Source organism: Triticum aestivum, chromosome 1D (genome assembly GCF_018294505.1).
Source record: "Triticum aestivum cultivar Chinese Spring chromosome 1D, IWGSC CS RefSeq v2.1, whole genome shotgun sequence".
Classification (NCBI taxonomy): domain Eukaryota; kingdom Viridiplantae; phylum Streptophyta; class Magnoliopsida; order Poales; family Poaceae; genus Triticum; species Triticum aestivum.
The window spans coordinates 17921700-17943954 of NC_057796.1; the positions used below are offsets into that span (position 1 = coordinate 17921700).

Genomic DNA, 22255 nt, shown 5'->3' on the forward strand with positions numbered 1-22255 from the left:
ATGATTGGTACATGAAAACCTGCAGAGAGTCTGATGGGATGGATATTTTGACGCTGAGAGTTAAACCGGAGCATGACCTCGTTGGAATTGATCTGCTGAATGTTCCATTTGAGGATTTCTTCCAGTTTTACAATCAAAAGGCCCTCGATAAAACAACGATCACTTGCTACTGTTTGTAAGTAGTACTACTTCTGTCATTAAGTCTCTCTATATAGGTCAGCTCTTTCATTGCATGTATTTATACTTATCCTCACTATATTATGCAGATTGAAGATCGCCGAATTGAAGAAAAGACAAATCGGTGATATTGGGTTCATTAACACAAATCTCATAGATGCATATACGGTTGAAAAACATCCCAAAGAAGCCGAGGCCAACTTGCTACAATCGTTGGTATTAAATCAAAACAAAGATATAATACTCTTTCCTTACAACTTCAAGTGAGTGTTACTGTCTTGTGCATATTCGGTTTCCCTTATTAGTCCAGGTTATGGTAATGTAATTGATGACTTATGCATGCATGCGCAGCTTCCACTATATTCTCCTAGAGATTAAGCTTGAGCAGGGAGTAGTAACCGTCTTAGACTCGAGACGAAAAGATCCCCAGGACTATGCGAACATGACTCAAATGCTTGAGAAGTAAGTTAAATCGATCATTATCCACCATATCAGCAACTTTGTTCATTTCCTGATATCAAGTAATTGTTTTCTTTGTCTGGCAGGGTTTGGAGAAAATTCACCTCAAAAGCTCCGGGACTGCCGAAGAAGCTGCAATTTAATCACCCGAAAGTAAGTACTATAGTAGCATGTTCCGCGCATCTCCTAGTGATTCAAGCGCTAGTTTCATCAATACCATTTAGCATGCTTGCTTATCAGTTAGACTGACCTCTATTTCTTGTAAAGTGGTTGTGGCAGGAATACGGGAATAATTACTGTGGATACTACATTTGTGAGTCCATCCGCTACACGACCTGTGAGCGGGGCTACACTGAAGAACAATATGAAGTGCGTAAGCAATAATATTCACAATTTTATTTTATTACCATCATTTGTGTTGAGTTTCATTTATTCATATATATATGTATTGACCCCCTTCTTCAAATTAGATGTTTCGGAAGCGGGATGAACTCCTAGCAGAAGATCGTATGCGAGGAATTCAAGAGGAATTGGCGGCATTCTTCCTTGACCACGTGATCGCTGAAAACGGAGAATACTATGTGGACCCTGTGTTCCTACAATTTAATTAGGAGATTGTATTGTAAGAGATAATTATTGTATATATGTAGCCGGTAGTGTCGGATAGATATACGAGAACTTGTTGTTCGACCAATATCTCGGAGAAGGAGAGGTGGTCGGTATCACTTCTCTCTGTATGCATATGTTCATGACGATCTTCTGGTCCCTTCATTTGATTACTAGCTAGCGTGTCTACTCCTCTCCATACATATATAGTACGTAGCGTCGACCAAGCACGGAGATAAGAGAGGACACTTCTCTCTATTAATTAGCTAGCTAACACAATATATGAAACACCTAAATTAACCCCCCAAAACTCCTAAACCACCCCCTTTCAAAAAAAACAAAAACCTCAGCTCCTGCCAGCTGCTGACACATGGATGCCTATTGGTCCCGGTTGGTGACACCAACCGGGACAAAAGGCCCTGCCTATTTGTCCTGGTTGGTGCTACCAACCGGGACCAAAGGCCCCCTGCCTGGGCTGGCAGCAGCGGCTACGTGGAGGACCTTCTGTCCCGGTTCGTGTAAGAACCGGGACTAAAGGGGGGAGGCATTAGTAACGACCCTTTAGTCCCGGTTCGAGAACCGGGACAAAAGGCCCTTACAAAACGGGGTAAAAGCCCCTTTTCCTACTAGTGGGATTGGGTCTTGTCCATCACATCATTCTCCTAATGATGTGATCCCCTTATCAATGACATCCAATGTCCATAGTCAGGAAACCATGACTATCTGTTGATCAACGAGCTAGTCAACTAGAGGCTTACTAGGGAGACGTTGTGGTCTATGTATTCACACATGTATTACGATTTCCGGATAACACAATTATAGCATGAACAATAGACAATTATCATGAACAAAGAAATATAATAATAACCATTTTATTATTGCCTCTAGGGCATATTTCCAACGGTCTCCCACTTGCACTAGAGTCAATAATCTAGTTACATTGTGATGAATCGAACACCCATAGAGTTCTGGTGTTGATCATGTTTTGCTCTAGGGAGAGGTTTAGTCAACGGATCTGCTACATTCAGGTCCGTATGTACTTTACAAATATCTATGTCTCCATTTTGAACACTTTCACGAATGGAGTTGAAGCGACGCTTGATATGCCTGGTCTTCCTGTGAAACCTGGGCTCCTTGGCAAGGGCAATAGCTCCAGTGTTGTCACAGAAGAGAGTCATCGGGCCCGACGCATTGGGAATCACCCCTAGGTCGGTAATGAACTCCTTTATCCAGACTGCTTCCTGTGCTGCCTCTGAGGCCGCCATGTACTCTGCTTCACATGTAGATCCCGCCACGACGCTTTGCTTGCAACTGCACCAGCTTACTGCCCCTCCATTCAAAATATACACGTATCTGGTTTGTGACTTAGAGTCATCCAGATCTGTGTCGAAGCTAGCGTCGACGTAACCCTTTACAACGAGCTCTTCGTCACCTCCATATACAAGAAACATATCCTTAGTCCTTTTCAGGTATTTCAGGATATTCTTGACCGCTGTCCAGTGTTCCATGCCGGGATTACTTTGGTACCTTCCTACCAAACTTACGGCAAGGTTTACATCAGGTCTGGTACACAGCATGGCATACATAATAGACCCTATGGCCGAGGCATAGGGGATGACACTCATCTTTTCTCTATCTTCTGCCGTGGTCGGGCATTGAGCCGTGCTCAATTGCACACCTTGCAATACAGGCAAGAACCCCTTCTTGGACTGATCCATATTGAACTTCTTCAATATCTTGTCAAGGCACGTACTCTGTGAAAGACCAATGAGGCGTCCTGATCTATCTCTATAGATCTTGATGCCTAATATATAAGCAGCTTCTCCAAGGTCCTTCATTGAAAAACACTTATTCAAATAGGCCTTTATACTCTCCAAGAATTCTATATCATTTCCCATCAATAGTATGTCATCCACATATAATATGAGAAATGCTACAGAGCTCCCACTCACTTTCTTGTAAACACATGCTTCTCCATAAGTCTGTGTAAACCCAAACGCTTTGATCATCTCATCAAATCGAATGTTCCAACTCCGAGATGCTTGCACCAGCCCATAGATGGAGCGTTGGAGCTTGCATACCTTGTTAGCATTCTTAGGATCGACAAAACCTTCCGGCTGCATCATATACAATTCTTCCTTAAGAAAGCCGTTAAGGAATGCCGTTTTGACGTCCATTTGCCATATCTCATAATCATATAATGCGGCAATTGCTAACATGATTCGGACGGACTTCAGCTTCGCTACGGGTGAGAAAGTCTCATCGTAGTCAACCCCTTGAACTTGTCGATAACCCTTAGCGACAAGTCGAGCCTTAGATGGTTACATTACCATCCGCGTCCGTCTTCTTCTTAAAGATCCATTTATTTTCTATGGCTCGCCGATCATCGGGAAAGTCAGTCAAAGTCCATACTTCGTTTTCATACATGGATCCTATCTCGGATTGCATGGCTTCAAGCCAAAGTGAATGCGGCAGTCTCTAAAGCATAGCCCCAAAATGAGAGCGGTAGATCGCACCATATCCAATAGAGTGCGATTACGACGTTCGGACACACCATTTCGCTGAGGTGTTCCAGGCGGCGTGAGTTCTGAAACGATTCCACATTTCCTTAAGTGCGTACCAAATTCGTGACTTAAATATTCTCCTCCACGATCTGATCATAGGAACTTTATTTTCCTGTCACGTTGATTCTCAACCTCACTCTGAAATTCCTTGAACTTTTAAAAGGTCTCAGACTTATGTTTCATTAGGTAGACATACCCATATCTACTCAAGTCATCAGTGAGAGTGAGAACATAACGATAGCCTCCGCGAGCCTCAACACTCATTGGACCGCACACATCAGTATGTATGATTTCTAATAAGTTGGTTGCTCGCTCCATTGTTCCGGAGAACGGAGTCTTGGTCATCTTACCCATGAGGCATGGTTCGCATGTGTCAAATGATTCGTAATCAAGAGACTCCAAAAGTCCATCTGCATGGAGCTTCTTCATGCGCTTGACACCAATGTGACCAAGGCGGCAGTGCCACAAGTATGTGGGACTATCGTTATCAACTTTACATCTTTTGATATTCACACTATGAATATGTGTAACATCACGTTCGAGATTCATTAAGAATAAACCATTGACCAGCGGGGCATGACCATAAAACATATCTCTCATATAAATAGAACAACCATTATTCTCGGATTTAAATGAGTAGCCATCTCGAATTAAACGAGATCCTGATACAATGTTCATGCTCAAAGCTGGCACTAAATAACAATTATTGAGGTTTAAAACTAATCCCGTAGGTAAATGTAGAGGTAGCGTGCCGACGGCGATCACATCGACCTTGGAACCATTCCCGACGCGCATCGTCACCTCATCCTTCGCCAGTCTCCGCTTATTCCGCAGCTCCTGTTTTGAGTTACAAATATGAGCAACCGCACCGGTATCAAATACCCAGGATCTACTACGAGTACTGGTAAGGTACACATCAATTACATGTATATCACATATACCTTTGGTGTTGCCGGCCTTCTTGTCTGCTAAGTATTTGGGGCAGTTCCGCTTCCAGTGACCACTTCCCTTGCAATAAAAGCACTCAGTCTCAGGCTTGGGTCCATTCCTTGGCTTCTTCCCGGCAACTGGCTTACCTGGCGCGGCAAGTCCCTTGCCGTCCTTTTTGAAGTTCTTCTTACCCCTGCATATTGAAGTTCATCACAAAGCTCTTGTAGCTCGGTGGAAGCGACTGAAGGATTCTGTCAATGACCGCGCCATCCGGGAGATTAACTCCCAGCTGAGACAAGCGGTTGTGTAACCCAGACATTCTGAGTATGTGCTCACTGATAGAACTATTTTCCTCCATTTTACAACTGAAGAATTTGTCGGAGACTTCATATCTCTCGACCCGGGCATGAGCTTGGAAAACCATTTTCAGCTCTTCGAACATCTCATATGCTCCGTGTTTCTCAAAACGCTTTTGGAGCCCCGGTTCTAAGCTGTAAAGCATGCCGCACTGAACGAGGGAGTAATCATCAGCACGTGATTGCCAAGCGTTCATAACGTCTTGGTTCTCTGGGATGGGTGCTTCACCTAGCGGTGCTTCTAGGACATAATCTTTCTTGGCAGCTATGAGGATGATCCTCAGGTTCCGGACCCAGTCCGTATAGTTGCTGCCATCATCTTTCAGCTTGGTTTTCTCTAGGAACGCGTTGAAGTTGAGGACAACGTGGGCCATTTGATCTACAAGACATATTGTAAAGATTTTAGACTAAGTTCATGATAATTAAGTTCATCTAATCAAATTATTCAATGAACTCCCACTCAGATGACATCCCTCCAGTCATCTAAGTGAAACATGATCCGAGTTAACTAGGCCGTGTCCGATCATCACGTGAGACGGACTAGTCAAGATCGGTTAACATCTTCATGTTGATTGTATCTTCTATACGACTCATGCTCGACCTTTCGGTCTTCCGTGTTCCGAGGCCATGTCTGTACATGCTAGGCTCGTCAAGTCAACCTAAGTGTATTGTGTGTGTTCCGAGGCCATGTCTGTACATGCTAGGCTCGTCAACACCCGTTGTATGCGAACGTTAGAATCTATCACACCCGATCATCACGTGGTGCTTCGAAACAACGAACCTTCGCAACGGTGCACAGTTAGGGGGAACACTTTCTTGAAATTATTATAAGGGATCATCTTACTTACTACCGTCGTTCTAAGCAAATAAGATGTAAAACATGATAAACATCACATGCAATCAAATAGTGACATGATATGGCCAATATCATTTTGCTCCTTTGATCTCCATCTTCGGGGCGCCATGATCATCTTCGTCACCGGCATGACACCATGATCTCCATCATCATGATCTCCATCATCGTGTCTTCATGAAGTTGTCACGCCAACGATTACTTCTACTTCTATGGCTAATGTGTATAGCAATAAAGTAAAGTAATTTACATGGCGTTATTCAATGACACGCAGGTCATACAAAAAATAAGGACAACTCCTATGGCTCCTGCCGGTTGTCATACTCATCGACATGCAAGTCGTGATTCCTATTACAAGAACATGATCAATCTCATACATCACATATATCTCATTCATCACTTCCTTTTGGCATATCACATCACAAGGCACATGCTGCAAAAACAAGTTAGACGTCCTCTAATTGTTGTTGCATGTTTTTACGTGCCTTCTATAGGTTTCTAGCAAGAACATTTCTTATCTACGTAAAACCACAACGTGATATGCCAATTTCTATTTACCCTTCATAAGGACCCTTTTCATCGAATCCATTCCAACTAAAGTGGGAGAGACAGACACCCGCTAGCCACCTTACGCAACTAGTGCATGTCAGTCGGTGGAACCTGTCTCACGTAAGCGTACGTGTAAGGTCGGTCCGGGCCGCTTCATCCCACAATACCGCCGAAACAAGATAAGACTAGTAGTGGCAAGAAAAATTGACAACATCTACGCCCACAACTGCTTTGTGTTCTACTCATGCATAGTAACTACGCATAGGCCTGACTCTGATACCACTGTTGGGGATCGTAGCAGAATTTTAAAATTTTCTACGCATCACCAAGATCCATCTATGGAGTTTACTTGCAACGAGGGGAAAGGAGTGCATCTACATACCCTTGTAGATCGCGAGCGGAAGCGTTCAAGTGAACGGGGTTGATGGAGTCGTACTCGTTGTGATCCAAATCACCGATGACCGAGCGCCGAACGGACGGCACCTCCGCATTCAACACACATACGGAGCAGCGACGTCTCCTCCTTCTCGATCCAGCAAGGGGGAAGGAGAGGTTGATGGAGATCCAGCAGCACAACGGCGTGGTGGTGGAAGTAGCGGGGATCCCGGCAGGGCTTCGCCAAGCGCAAGCGGGAGGGAGAGGTGTCACGGGAGGGAGAGGGAGGCGCCAGGGGTTGTGGTGCTGCTGCCCTCCCTCCCCCCCCCCCACTATATATAGGCCCCCTGGGGGGCGCCGGCCCTGAGATCCTATCTACAAGGGGGGGGGGCAGGGGGGGGAAACTTGCCCCCCAAGTCAGGTGGGGCACCCCCCATCCCCAGGGTTTCCAACCCTAGGCGCAGGGGGAGGCCCATGGGGGCGCCCCAGCCCACTAGGGGCTGGTTCCCTTCCCACTTCAGCCCATGGGGCCCTCCGGGATAGGTGGCCCCACCCGGTGGACCCCCGGGACCCTTCCGGTGGTCCCGGTACAATACTGATAACCCCCGAAACTTTCCCGGTGGCCGAAACTGGACTTCCTATATATAATTCTTCACCTCCCGACCATTCCGGAACTCCTTGTGACGTCCGGGATCTCATTCGGGACTCCGAACAACTTTCGGGTTTCCGCATACTAATATCTCTACAACCCTAGCGTCATCGAACCTTAAGTGTGTAGACCCTACGGGTTCGGGAGACATGCAGACATGACCGAGACGCCTCTCCGGTCAATAACCAACAGCGGGATCTGGATACCCATGTTGGCTCCCACATGTTCCACGATGATCTCATCGGATGAACCACGATGTCGAGGATTCAATCAATCCCGTATACAATTCCCTTTGTCAATCGGTATGTTACTTGCCCGAGATTCGATCGTCGGTATCCCAATACCTTGTTCAATCTCGTTACCGGCAAGTCTCTTTACTCGTACCGTAATGCATGATCCCGTGGCTAACTCCTTAGTCACACTGAGCTCATTATGATGATGCATTACCGAGTGGGCCCAGAGATACCTCTCCGTCATACGGAGTGACAAATCCCAGTCTTGATCCGTGTCAACCCAACAGACACTTTCAGAGATACCTGTAGTGTACCTTTATAGTCACCCAGTTACGTTGTGATGTTTGGTACACCCAAAGCACTCCTACGGCATCCGGGAGTTACACGATCTCATGGTCTAAGGAAAAGATACTTGACATTGGAAAAGCTCTAGCAAACGAACTACACGATCTTTGAGCTATGCTTAGGATTGGGTCTTGTCCATCACATCATTCTCCTAATGATGTGATCCCGTTATCAATGACATCCAATGTCCATAGTCAGGAAACCATGACTATCTGTTGATCAACGAGCTAGTCAACTAGAGGCTTACTAGGGACACGTTGTGGTCTATGTATTCATACATGTATTACGATTTCCGGATAACACAATTATAGCATGAACAATAGACAATTATCATGAACAAAGAAATATAATAATAACCATTTTATTATTGCCTCTAGGGCATATTTCCAACAGAGATGAGGATCGAAGGAGAGCTACCACGACTGATGCCACGACCGATACACAACAAACACACAAACCTTTCCTAACATGCCTTTTTTTATATTTCTTTATGTTCATTTTGGTTTGGTTTTTCCCTCACATTTTTTCCTTATTATGAATTATTTTTAGTTATTTCTTATTAAATTCTTAAACAATTTTCAAATTTGGAATTCACGATTTATTTTTGGATTCATGAGCATTTTCACAAATTCATGAACATTTTTATAAACTCAAAATTATTTTTTATTCCACAAACATTTCCCAAATTGTGAACAGTTTTAAAAAAATATTAATTCCTGAACATTTTTTGAAAATCCACGAATTTGCAAATTCTTGAATATCTTATTAATCCGTATTTTTGAATTCACGATTTTTTCAAATTCATGAATACTTTTTTCAATCTGCAAACGTTTTTTTTAATCCATCATCATTTTTTTAAATTTTGTAATATTTTTTGATTTCATGTGTGCCTATGGCGTCCGTGCGTTTGGGCCAGCCCATAAATCAGGTTGTTGCTCCGGTCACTGTTTTGCCTCAAGAAAAAAACACGAGTCTCTGCTCAGGTTAATCTCAGGAAAAAAACAAGAAAAAAGAAGGGTATGCTCAGGTCGTTGGTCCGGTCCCTTTTTCTTCTTCTTTCGCTGCCCAACTGTATGGACTGGTCCGCCTTTGACTGTTTTTCTTTTTTTATATGGTTTTTTTATGGTTTGTATTTGCTCTGTCTCAAAATATAATACATTTTATCAGTTCAAAGGAGGACGAAGGCGGTACTCCCTCTCTGTCAAAATATAAGACGTCTTTTGAATTTTTTATATAAGAAGTATCGAAAGACATCTTATATTTTGATACGGAGGGAGTATATAACAATTGTGGAATCGTTTGGGAGGTAAAGGCTGTTAAGGGAGCACCCTGTGTACACATGTATAGGCTGTAGTCCAGAGCCGTGTAAGGCCCAGGCCCATGTAACCCTCTACTTCTAGCTTCTTCCTCTCCATACAGAAACTCTGCTTTTGTCTATCTTTCACAATATTGAACAAAGGCGACCAATATCTTTGCAATATCTTTGGGTTGGATGCTTTTGGCGATTTCATTGTCATCCTGTGAAGCTATGCACACTGTTTCCATGTTAAGTTTACATTGTGCATAACCAAAAGGAATGAAATGGAATTACCAAGGGCTTATATTGTGCAACATATATAGGGGCTGTATGCTACTCTTTCGTTAAGCTTATATAATGTAAAGGCACTAGCTGCTCTTTGCTCTTAAAGTTGCACTTCCTACATTTACCAAAGAAGAGCAAGCTTTGAACAGAACTGTTTTTGCAGGTGATAAACAACAATGAGCTGTGAGTGTTACTTACCTCAACCAAAGATGCTCTAATTTTTCATTGTAAATTATATTCAGAGTTGTTTTGACTATCTGAGTTACAAAATATACGTACAGGAATGGTTCGTTAGTGCAGCAGTGTCCAGCCCCTATGTTGCACATTCAGCATCCGTGGTTTGTAGACGTGTTAAGTGAGCCTAGTAAGTGTATGAGACTGGGCCTAGGAAGTGGTGACTGTCGAGTGGAAGGTGATTGAGCTGCAGAACTTGGACCACAATGTTAAGCCTAGATGGAAGTGTTTAGATGAGCCATTACTAGAAAATATAAATCACCTCTGATTCTCTGATTGTTTGTAGGTGGGAGGCTCCTCAGGAAGACAGGAACAATATTTGCTTGGGACCTACGCTCGGCACAGGAGCCAATACCACTCTCTCATGTAGGCCTTGACGAAACAGCACAACCCGTGTGTGAGAGTGAGGTCTGGGAGGTTCTTTTTGGCAACTACACAGAGTCTTCTGATATTATCTCGTCTGTCTCAACAAGAATATCACCTGTGATCATGTGCTAAGAGGATAGAATCCTTGCAATCGTCGAACAAGGTGAGCCTATAGCCAGAAAACTATGTATTAATGTGTCTACTAGTACTGGCTTTTTCATGCAAATTGCTTAAGATATGACAATTTTTATCACCAGATGAGAGGCCTGTTGAATTTCTTGTCGAGCCCTGTGCTATCAACTCCTTTGATATTGATCCTTAGAACCCTTTGGTAAGTTTTTCTGTCTGCTCCAGGTTGAAAAATAGCAAGTTTTTTCTTATTTCTTGAACTTATTTTAATTTGCGCCGTGGAATGGGAATCGATTTGGTGAGCTGAAACGTGGAAGGGATGCAATGGCAGAAGAATGAATATTTTTACTCTCCGACAATTTTATCGAATTTCCATGCATAATTTCCTGTAATTGTGTGTAATTACTCGAGGAATCAGGGTAAGCATCTTCCAAGGACACCAACATGCTATCCTTTTGTTGCTCATCAGCTACGAATGATGGAAGAGACGTGCTGGGCGTATATTTCATCCGCCGCTTTGCGTTAACTTGCCCATGCTGCTGTACCTTGGTGCATGACAGATGATTTGAAGAAACTTTATTGTCATTGTAATACTTATTATTATACTCTGGGCCATGCGTAGCTGTGTATTTGTGTTTGTATAGATTGACTACACAAAAGTAACAAATTCTTTTGGCTTTGAACACGATTTTGGACCAAACTGGTCGAGGCTATAACCGTTTAATTTTGTTTTGGTTGGGATGCGCCTGTGCCAAGCAATAGTGCAACACTTAGACGACGCTTGAGAACTGCTATACATAGGCAGATTCTCCCCCACAAAAAATTAACTTAATATCTCATGAATTCGTAAATCCGTGCATCAGATATTAAACTGATAAGAACAGATACTACACTTGATCTTAGCCAAGAGGCCGAGAAAGGTATGCTTTGATTGGTGTCCTTGGGTCTGGTTTTATTGCTTCCTAAGCCGCCTAATCTCAGGTGCCAAAGCGGTACGGGATTATTCCAACAAGGCGAAGCTACTACGTATTCCAGAAATATATACAATACCAAAAATAAAAAACCGAGTCGTATCTTACGTTGGTTGGCCCGCGCCAACCAGCGATACAGGCCGGATAGGTGAACCTGCCTGTCCGTATGCGCGCTTCATGGGGGGGTCGGAAGCCCAACAAGAAGATGATGGCCCACATGCTCCATGGCCCTTTGTCATCGCTGATCTTAATATATAATGGGAATATAGCCGGAGTCTGCTTTCTACACTCTTGAACTTGAACTCAGCGAATGGAGAGATTTCTTCTCTGTACAGACTACTAAAAACAGAATTTCGTTTTACTGCTCGAGCTCCATGAAGCTCGTTTTTTCCTTCTTAAAAGAACTCAAAATAATTTTTTCAATTTCAACAAATTCTGGAAAAAAAAATACACATCGTCATACGGATGTATACTGCACGTGTGCAAATTTTCATGAGAACAAAACACTGACACCTGAGCTACAGGAAAAATAACAAATTAGTGATTTTGAGAAAATACATTGACACCTGAGCTATAAAACTATGAGATAAGGGTTTAGGGTTTAGGAACTTATGCACGTTTCATCAAGATTTTAGAAAAATATATATTATATCTATAATACCAAATTTGTATAATTAGAACCGTCATAAAATGTATTTCCCTATTTTATTTATTCCTACTTGAAAAGAAAGGTGAAGGTGAACCAACCTGTGGTTGGACATGCCGGTTCAGATTCTTGAAGGTGCTCATAAGGATAGGATGTGCGTGTGTGCGTTCATAGGGGTGGGTGAGTGGATGCGCGTATGTATGAGGGTTGATGCCCCGGCGCCGGCGCGTACCAAACTTATAATCAACGGCATAGAAGGGTAGCTTGAGCGCGTCGACCAAATTAACGTACAATCTTCGGCAAATTCGTTGCAAGAGATGGAAGATCATAGCCCATTTTCCTTAGCCTAAAAGCTACGGCTGACCCTCATCAGAAAGAATAAAAATAAATGATACGGCTGTTTTTTTTTTTGAGGGGAATGCTACGGCTGTTTGTCTAGCACGAGAAGCGAAATCAAATCCGTTGGCCCGAATTCTCCGGTCCGCCCGAAGGAAACGCAACGACGCGTTCCATTTTTCCAGAAAGAAACGCGCCGCAGTCCCTCCCCCTCGAAGACTCCGCGGCCGGGTCCCCCACGTCAGCCGCCGCCGGCCGCCATTGACTGCCCCCCCGCCCGCCGAATCCCAGCCGTCCGCGCACCCCCACCGCCCCTCCTAAAACCGCGTCCTCGTCTTGCTCCGTCCCTGACTCCGCCCCCCTCAAGAACCCCCGCCGATCGACCGTCTTCTTGAATCTTGGATCGCTCTCCGGCCGGCCATGTCGATCCGGAAGGCGCTGGGCGCGGTCAAGGACCAGGCCACCATCGGCATCGCCAAGGTGTCCAGCGCGGTGGCGCCGGACCTGGACGTGGCGATCGTGCGCGCCACGGCGCACGACGACGGCGCCCCCGACGAGCGCCACGTGCAGGAGGTGCTCCGCCTCACCTCCGGCTCGTCCAGGGTCCAGGTCGCCGCCTGCGTCGCCACCGTGTCGCGCCGCCTCGCCAGGACCCGCGACTACGTCGTCACCGCCAAGTGCCTCGCGCTGCTCCACCGCCTCGTGGCCGACGGCGACCCGCACTTCCGCCACGAGCTCGTCCGCCCCGCTGTCTCCGCGGGCCGACGTGGTGGTGGTGCCGCGCCCGTGCTCGCCGCGCTCTCCGACTTCCGCGACGAGGCGCACTCCGCGTCCTGGGACCACTCCGCCTTCGTGCGCGCCTACGCGCTCTACCTCGACGACCGCGTCCGCTTCCTCCTCGCCCTCCTCCCCGCGCCCCGCACCGTGCGCTTCGCCGACCACGACGGGTTCGGCTACGGTGGCCGCGCCGCCGGGGGCGCCTCGCCGCCTCCGGACATGACGGTCTCGGTGCACGACATGGACGTCGAGGGGCTCCTGGCGCGCGGGCAGCAGCTGCGCCAGCTCATCGACCGCTTCCTCGCCTGCCGCCCCACCGGGGCCGCCAGGCGCAGCCGCGTCGTGCTCGCCACGCTCTGGCCCGTCGTCAAGGAGAGCGCCAGGCTCTACGAGGACGTGGCCGTCGTGCTCGCCGTCCTGCTCGACCGCTTCTTCGACATGGAGTACCCCGACTGCGTCAAGGCCTTCGAGGCGCACGTCAGCACCGCCAGGCTCGTCGACGACCTCCTCGCCTTCTACTCGTGGTGCGACGACGCCGGCGTCGCGCGCTCCTCCGACTTCCCCGAGGTCAAGCGCATCGACGACAAGCTCCTCGAGACGCTCGAGCAGTTCGTGCGGGAGCGCGGCAGGGCAGGCCAGAACTCGCCGCCGCCGCTACAGCTTCAGCACGCTGTTCAAGAAGCTTCCCCGAGCGAGGACGAACACCACCAAGCAGAGTACGACATGAACGGCATCAAGGCGCTCCCGGCCCCAGAGCACGCCAACGCTGCGACGGTTGCGCGGTCAGAGCCGGCGAAAGCTAGCGCCCGGCCGGTGGCCAGGGTACCTGATCAGACTAGTGACCTGGTGGACCTCAGGGAGTCCGCGGCAGGAGCCGACGAGCAGGGGAACAAGCTGGCGCTCGCGCTCTTCTCGGAGCCGCCACAGTCCGCGAACGGCAGCTGGGTGGCGTTCCCGTCCGACGACGGCGCCCCCAAGGCGGCGACGACCTCCGCGTGGCAGACGCCGGCGGCCGAGCCGGGGAAGGCCGATTGGGAGCTGGCCCTGGTGGAGACGGCGAGCAGCCTGTCGCGCCAGACCGCGGCGCTGGGCGGCGGCATGGACCCGCTCCTCCTGCACGGGATGTACGACCAGGGCGCCGTCCGGCAGCACGCGCGCGCGCAGGCCGCGTCCGGGAGCGCGAGCAGCGTGGCGCTCCCTGGCGCGCCCGCCACCCACATCCTGGCGCTCCCGGGCCCCGACGGCGCGGTCGGCGGCGACCCGTTCGCGGCCTCGCTGGCCGTGCCGCCGCCGTCCTACGTGCAGATGGCCGAGATGGAGCGGAAGCAGGAGCTGCTGGCGCAGGAGCAGAGGATGTGGGCGCAGTACCGGCAGGGCGGGATGCAGGGGCAGGCCGGCCTCAACGGGCTCGCCGTCGGCGGCGGCGGGAGCGCGTTCGCGTCCAACACCTCCGTGCCGATGCCCATGGCCTACCACGGAGCCGGCGGGTACTACTACTAGCTCCTCCTCCTCCTCCTCCTCGAGCCGAGCAGCCTCTGCTCGTTCCTGATTGATCGTTGAGCTTTTATCTGTGAATAATAATACTCTGATCGTGATTTGCCACCAGAAAAACTGTAATCCGAATTGATTTGATCCTGCTCGGACGCTGAGGTAACCATGGCGATTGAGAATTTGAGATTAATGGTGAAAAATATACGGTGCAATAGTAAACTACTGATAAGAAATCTGTTGTTTTCCCCTTGAGATTGATTGTTCATTCATCCTTGATTTTTGGAATTTGCTGCCGTACGAAATTTTCATGCAAGTTTGTCACTGTTTTGATAGTGATGTCTCATGGTGATTTGGTTTGGTGCATGCTAAAACTGAATGGTATATTGAAATCCAGGTTTGGGTCATGCATGACGCAGTGTATAACCTGATGAGAATATATATGCTGCAGTACGGTTCGTTCAAAGAATATAATAACCTGATGAAAATATGCTGCAGTAATGTCTGTTTCTTCACATCACAGAATAAAAAGATGATGACATTATGCTGCAGTGCAGTTTCTTCAGTCAAAGAATAATAGGCTGAAATGAAATATTTCAGACGGCAGAAATATATTTCAAGCATTAATTGAGTGTGATTTACAAGGTACTCCCTCCGTTCCAAAATAGATGACCCAACTTTGTACTAAAGTTACTACAAAGTTGGGTCATTTATTTTGAAACGGAGGGAGTATATATGTTTATAGTACTCTTAGGACAGGATTACAACATGGGAGAAACATGGAGGTCAGTCCGCTTCAAATATGAAGCATGTATTCCCACAATGCAATGGAGTTGGGGGTTCTCATATCGATTCGATCTGATCCGCATGAATCAGTCTTTCCACATAGGCCAATCCTATTTCTCAAGAAGAAGAAAAGAAAACCTATCTTTGCTTGACATGTGGCAGTATTAGGAGGCACTCGGGAAGAAAAACTGAGAGCTTGTAGCATCTCAGGCAGATGCCATAAAAGCTACTCCCTCTGTAAAGAAATATAAGAGCATTTAGATCACTAAAGTATTTGATCTAAACGCTCTTATATTTGTTTACAGCCCATGCCAATTCCAATGATTTGTTGAGTTTTGGACCACACCATCGTGCCAATAGGAGAAGGAAGATGCGAAGAACTCATTTTGAAGAACAAGTGTCCAAACCATGGCCTGTGAAGTACGAATTCACCTACTTTCTCGATTCCATTTTCGCGTGTGTACATCGCGCTCGATGAGCCTTTATCCATTTACTTTTGTGGAGCCTTTATCCATTTACTTTTGTGGATCATCTATTCTAGGCCCTAGCTAGCTGATGTACATCCTCTAGTGGTGAGAGTCGTTGGTGGCCACGTGAAAGGGAGAAAAAAAGAAAGAAGTAAGAAGGAAGAAGAAGATGAAGAGAACTTTTGTTCGAGTTGGTTTGACGAATTAAGTTTACCGATCTGCTAGATGAAGAGAAGTTTAACCCCTTAAATAAATTAAAATCTTAGCATAAGACATATTTTTTCGAAAAGGAGGATAACCCCCGGCCTCTGCATCTGGGCGATGCATGAAGCCGTTTTATTAATTATTCACAAAACCATACAAAGTAATACATCAATAAGCCTGAAGCCACCATTCATCGCAACATCTGTCGCAACTCATAACCACTTGATGAAGGGGTGCCGAAAGTCCGAGTCGAATACCAAACAGACCTCGCACCAAAAACTAACATGTAAAGCTGGAGGCCCCAGCCAAGCCACAATGCCAGGTCTGGGGCACATACCGGTCCGGCGCACTCTCAGCGGGCACCGCACTCGCACGCTGCAGAGGTCGTTACCACCGTCTTCCATCGATCCATCGTCAGAGCAGGTACTAAGGCATCGACCTTGCCGGACCTATCGTCGATGCCACCATGATGCCAGACTGTGCTCACGCCCTGCGCGAGCCCATCATCTCACGCCTGTCACCGAGACCCCGCCGCGCCAGGCCGCCGAGACTCACCGTCGTCGACACAGTAGATGTACACCGCTCCACTCCCTGCGTCCTCCATCCAGCAGCTGCTCCAAAACAATGCCCTCATGATTATAGGATAGGGGATCTGCTGGAAACGCTTTTACAATATCTGAAGGCAGAGGTGCATCGAACAAGGCAACATGCCAGAATGAAAAGGCTTTGTTTGTGCATGGCATGTATACTCTGCAGATCACTATCCAAGTTTTGTATGTATGACAGAAATTATAATGCATTGACTACATGCGAATAGCAGTGCATGGGCTACATGCAAATGGCAGGAGAAGAGGCGATGCCACACGGATTAAGACCCCTGTGATTGTGAAGGCTTGTTTTGTTCGGTTCCTAGCTTAAATTCAAGGAAGTGATGCAAATATTTTAAGTGGTTCTGTCTGGATGTATGCATGTATCCTGCGCGAGAGATATTGGGGCATGAGGATGCATGTTCCAGTTTCTTTGGAGATTGAAGGATAATATTTTCGTTGGAGCAGTACATATCATGAAGTTGCGGTAAAAAGTCTCGGAAGGACAATTAGTCACAAATTGCATTAAATAGCTTTGTATTTTTCATCTATTAGTAGTCTTTGTTTTCTTAATACAAACTGATATGCAATTCGATGAGCAATTGAGAGAAAAAAACTTACATTGATGGCATAAGCGATTATTTAGAAAATATACTGTACATTTTCATCTATGAGGATAACTATTTATTAGTAGCATTTTTTTCTTCAAAATGCAAGGTAGTCTTACTTGATGAGAAAAATCCTCTAACAAACTAGAAATCATATCCAGTATAGGAATTTAGCCACAATAAAACAACAAGAAATTAATCCCCCTCGACACACCTTTTCATAGGAAAACAATGATTCTTGTATTACGTAAAAACTTATCAAACACAAGAAAACAATATCTCGTCAAACCACAAATAGAAACCCGGGTGCCAATGCACCAATGTAAAAGACAAAAGAAAACACAAATGTGAAATAGTCTAGTATATAATGTTCCAGCACTATTTTTCTAATTAAAGTCTAAACTCACCAACAATAATCTATGAAATATTTGCCTTAGCCTGATGAAGTCGTGGGCTTCTTCGAATCGTTTTTGAAAAAAGAGACTTCTTTGTTTTTTTTCTCTTTTGCAATAAAGTCAATGCACTTGTCCTTCAACTCGAGGCAATTGTACATGTCAGCGCAAGCTTGAATATCCGTAACTGTATCCATTGACACATTATCCCATAACTTTTTGGCACACATAAGCTTTAGCCGGTCTAGTGCGTACCGATCTGCAGCGGCAAGTAAATCAAATAATACCTCATTGGACGGGTTATCCTCTGTAGTAGGAAACTCATCCGTGTATATGAACCGAAGCATACGTTTGAATATTGAAGGTGTGATATCGTGCAGTGTGATGGATGCCATTGTCGCTTCGGCCATGGACCCAAAAAGCTCTGCCTTGAAGACAGGTGAGCGGGCTGCAAGAATAGCTCGGTTCACGGGGAATGTCTCGCCGTGGACGGTAAACGACACGTCTGTCCCATATGCCTGATCCAGTAAGGAGCCGAGATGGTTCTTGATGTCGGATGGCGGCACGGTGACAGGGGTAGTATCACGCGTGACCATGATGGTGCATACGAACGTGACGTGCCCATCAATAACATAGGTTTCCTCCAGGTCCTTTCTTGCCACAAACCGATTCCATCCCCACTCATCGAGGTAGTCAGGGGCGCCCATGATTGTGAACTCATGAAGGTAAGTTTTCACTCGTATTTCTGATGGCTTGTCATCTCTATCCTTTATCAAGGCGATGAAGGTGGCGCGTACCCTTCCGGAATCACTCATGTGCCTAAGGTAGATGGAAACATAATTTCCCATGTCATCCTTGGAGTACCCTACCGGTCCGCGCGGGTAGCAGTCAATCCTCCACTGGTGTTGGCCGACGGTGAAGAGCTCAGAGCAGACGACATCGTCGATGCCAAGGTGCTTGACTTGCTCGTAGTCTACCCTGAAGTGGAGGGAAGCAGAATCCACACTAGTGGTGGTCGTCGAGGCCGGCAGTACCGGAGTTCGGGAGATTCCTTTACTCACTGTATGATCAAATCCAACAAGGGTTAAGTACATCGGTTCTCAGACCGCGAGATCGAAAGAAAAGTATACACAGTAGAAGATCCAAACGAGAGGGCACCCACTGGCTGGCTAGAGTCTCCGGAGTTGGCGGCGGCGAACGGTGGTTCCGGCCGTACTAGCGGCCGCAGTCCTTGCCGGAGCCGTCGTACACCGGATGTGCGGTCGCCTGTTCGCCTCTCGTGGGTCTCCTGGGTGCCTAGCTAGGGTTCGATCTACTACCGTCCCCAACGTATTGCGCTTTTTCTCCAGAGGTGCATGCTGTTATTTAGTACCACACGCGATCAGACCATTTATCGTTAAGAATCTTTCCGTTTGTTCCCATGTATATCTCTATCTGTCATGTATACGAGATAACAGGCACGTCACATGTGTGGCTAATTTCCAGGGAGCAGTTATCCCACACTTATACGAACGTCTCGGGCCTATCCAACGATCGAAACTGTTCAAGATTCGTGCATGTATGTTCTGCACTTTGACCCTTGCATGGTTGGCATGGCACCGTGAGGTCTTTGCCATTTTTTTTTTCTCTTTTTGAAATGTTGCCTTTCTTTTTTAGACAAGTGAGAGAATTGCCTACCACAAGTAGGAGCATCAACAACCGGATCCCTCGTACCAAACACACGGGCGGGCTGCCCAGTCACTATCCACTGGTAGAAAAAGGGTCAAATGTTCAGCTCATTAGTCTTGGTTCGTATTTGAGCCGGCACTAATGTGATCATTAGTGCCGGTTCCAACGGTTAGGCGGGCCGCTCTCATTAGTAGCGGTTCGTGGCGAACCTTTAGCACCGGTTCGTGCCACGAACCGGTACTAAAGAGAGTGGTGGCAGGATGTTGCCAGTCTGGGGCCCTGCAGCACCTTTAGTACCGGTTCGTGGCACGAACGGTGCTAAAGGTCGTCCTATATAAACCCTTCGTCGACTCCGCGCCGCCCCCGTCCCCTCCGCGTCGTCCCCGTAGACTCCGCGCCGCCCCGTGGCCGGCCCGTCCCCATCGCCGCACCGCACCGGCCCGTCGCCGTCCCCTCGCCTCGCCGTCGCCGTCGCCGTCGCCGTCGCCGTCACTGTCGCTTCGACCTCGCCCGCGCTGTGAGCCCCTCTCCCCCCTCTCCTCCCTCCAATCGAAGCCGCCGCGCCGTAGGTGCACACACGCGCACATAGACACACAATTTTTCTGTTTTAGCTATATAGATGTTTTTCTTTTTTTACTTCTTAGTTTTTTCTATTTTTTTTGTCTTTATACAAAGGTTTTAGATGAATTAATTAATTAGATTAGATTAATGTCAAAGGTTTTAGATGAATTAATTAATTAGATACTTTTAGTTCTAGATATATTAATGTTATAGAAATGTTAGTTATATATATGTTATAAATTTTAGAAATGTTAGTTTTAGCTAGATGAATTAGATTAATTTCAAATTATTAGACGACGATCGATGTTTTTTTAGTTTCTTATAATTTTAGTTATAGAAATTTAGAATTTGCATATAAGAAATCACAATCCAATCATTTAAAAAATGTTACTTTTGCGGCATATAGTATTTGTTCTCGACGATGCCCGGCCCGCATCCTCGCCGTCGACCCGTTCGCGACGATGTCCTGCTTCAGAGGACCCATGTCCGGGACTGGGCTCCGCCGGGCTGGCATTGGGAGGCGCTACCTTCAGGGGCTCGCCGCTTGGTGAGGAACCCGGCCCCGGGTCCCGTCGTCGACCCTGAGCTCCTTTGGTGGCGTTTGCGTGGGCCACTTTCGGTGTGAAGGGAGCCGGCCCCACCGGAGGTGGTGCGTCGCCGTGTCAGGGAGGAGGACGAGCACGTCCGTCGCTACATGGCTGCTATGGATGTCAGGTTCTCCAATACCTGGCAGGTTCTTTGGGGAGATGACCGGAGCTACGATCCTGTGATGGTTCCTTCTCTTTGGGTGTCCACCGCCCGCGCCTCAGGAACCGCGAGTGGCCTAGATTATTCTGTAGTATTCGATCTTTATTAGCTAGCTAGCTAGTGATGTATTTGATATATAATATTCGAGACGATGTATTCGAGATTATATATATTATTCGAGATGATATATTCGAGATTATATATACTATTCGAGACGATGTATTCGAGATTATATATTATTGGAGACGATGTATTCGAGATTATATATTATTCAAGACGATGCATATTATGTACTATGATTCAGTTTTTCCTTATTGATTGCATGCATGCATTGTAATTTGAATACTAAATTGTTTTATATTTCTTCTGGATTGGTTAAATAAAAGCTATGGCGGACAATACCGCCAGAGAGGGAGAAGAGACCCTGTTCGAGATCATACGCTCCCCTCGCGGGCCATATGATCAGAATGAAGAAGATGACGACTCCCAATATCTGAACAATACCGGGGAGGGTGATGATATGATATTCGATCGTCGCGACCGAATTGATAAAGTCATGAACTATGATTATAATGACGTCAAAAATGTTGATCTTGAAATAACAGAGACCGGCGAGGTATATTTATATAAGAAGGCATCTGGTGATCATCATCACATGTTTTTAATGATTTGAAGATACATTAACGAATCGATCTTTCTTCTTTCAGCCCTCCGGATCGAGCAAATCTTCTACAGGCAGCAGGAAAGTGCAAGGCACGGGCAAAAACTGAAGGAGGGCGTAAAGTACAACATCGATGCCATCAGAACAGATGGCGAACCACTAGCGCCTAAGAACATTGCGAACAAGTTCGTTCGTCAGTGCGGAGTTCTTGTGAAGGACCAACTCCCGATCTCCCTTCAAGAATGGAAAGAGCCAGCAAAGAAACGTCCATTTCTTACTTTTGTCGATGACAGAGTAAAATCTCTGCTTTGGGAAAAACTCATGGAACATTTCACCCTATCAGATCATTTCACAGATGCAGATGTGCAGAAAGTCAAGGACGCTGCTCTTAGGAATATGGCAATTGCATTCAACAACCACAAGAAAACTATATGGGCCAACTACGTCAAAGGAGGAAAGAAGACTCCAGAATTCCAGGGAACACCGGAGAAGCAAAGAGAACACTGGCCCGCTTTCGTGTTTCAAGGAATCAAAATTATCTAAGGAACGGTCGAGAAAAAACAAGGCCAATGCCGCAAAAAAGGAGCAGTACCATAGGCTGGGTCCAGGTGGCTACAGGGTGGCAATGCCTAAATGGGATAAGTCCGAGCAAGAGATGCTGGATGCAGAGGTCACTCCAGTTACTAAGAGCTGGCCCCCACGTGCAGAACTTGGTTCCATGCGCATGGGGGGTCATTGGACCCGAAGATAGGCCAGGTTTCGAAAAGGCATTTCTTAAAGGAGCCGAAGATAAGTTACTTGATGCAATAGAAGATGCTCGAAAGGGGGTGTTCACGCCCAACAGAGAGAACGACGAGCTTACGCGCGCCCTGGAAAATCCTGAACAGCCGGGAAGAACACAAGGCAAGGGCGTTGTTCCATGGTATGAGGGCTTTTCGGACTGGAACGC

General features: G+C 46.7%; 2 protein-coding genes and 1 non-coding gene across 3 annotated transcripts; 1 reads left to right on the forward strand and 2 right to left on the reverse strand.

Annotated features, from left to right (window-relative positions):
• Positions 1–11142: 11142 nt before the first annotated feature.
• On the reverse strand, positions 11143–11331 carry LOC123183714 (U2 spliceosomal RNA). The gene has a single exon (XR_006492747.1). It is a non-coding gene; the product is annotated as a U2 spliceosomal RNA (small nuclear RNA).
• A 1169-nt stretch (positions 11332–12500) lies between these two features.
• LOC123179991 (probable clathrin assembly protein At4g32285) lies at positions 12501–14880 on the forward strand. The gene has a single exon (XM_044591933.1). It carries the CDS (start codon positions 12781–12783, stop codon positions 14635–14637), a length of 1857 nt encoding a protein of 618 aa, XP_044447868.1. The 5' UTR covers positions 12501–12780; the 3' UTR covers positions 14638–14880.
• Positions 14881–17561: 2681 nt separating this feature from the next.
• On the reverse strand, positions 17562–19014 carry LOC123163225 (BTB/POZ and MATH domain-containing protein 1-like). The gene is made up of 2 exons (XM_044580965.1): positions 18832–19014; positions 17562–18729 (listed from the first exon to the last, which is right to left on the reverse strand). Coding segments are annotated over exons 1-2 (1020 nt in total). The 5' UTR covers positions 18833–19014; the 3' UTR covers positions 17562–17710.
• Between the last annotated feature and the right edge of the window lie 3241 nt (positions 19015–22255).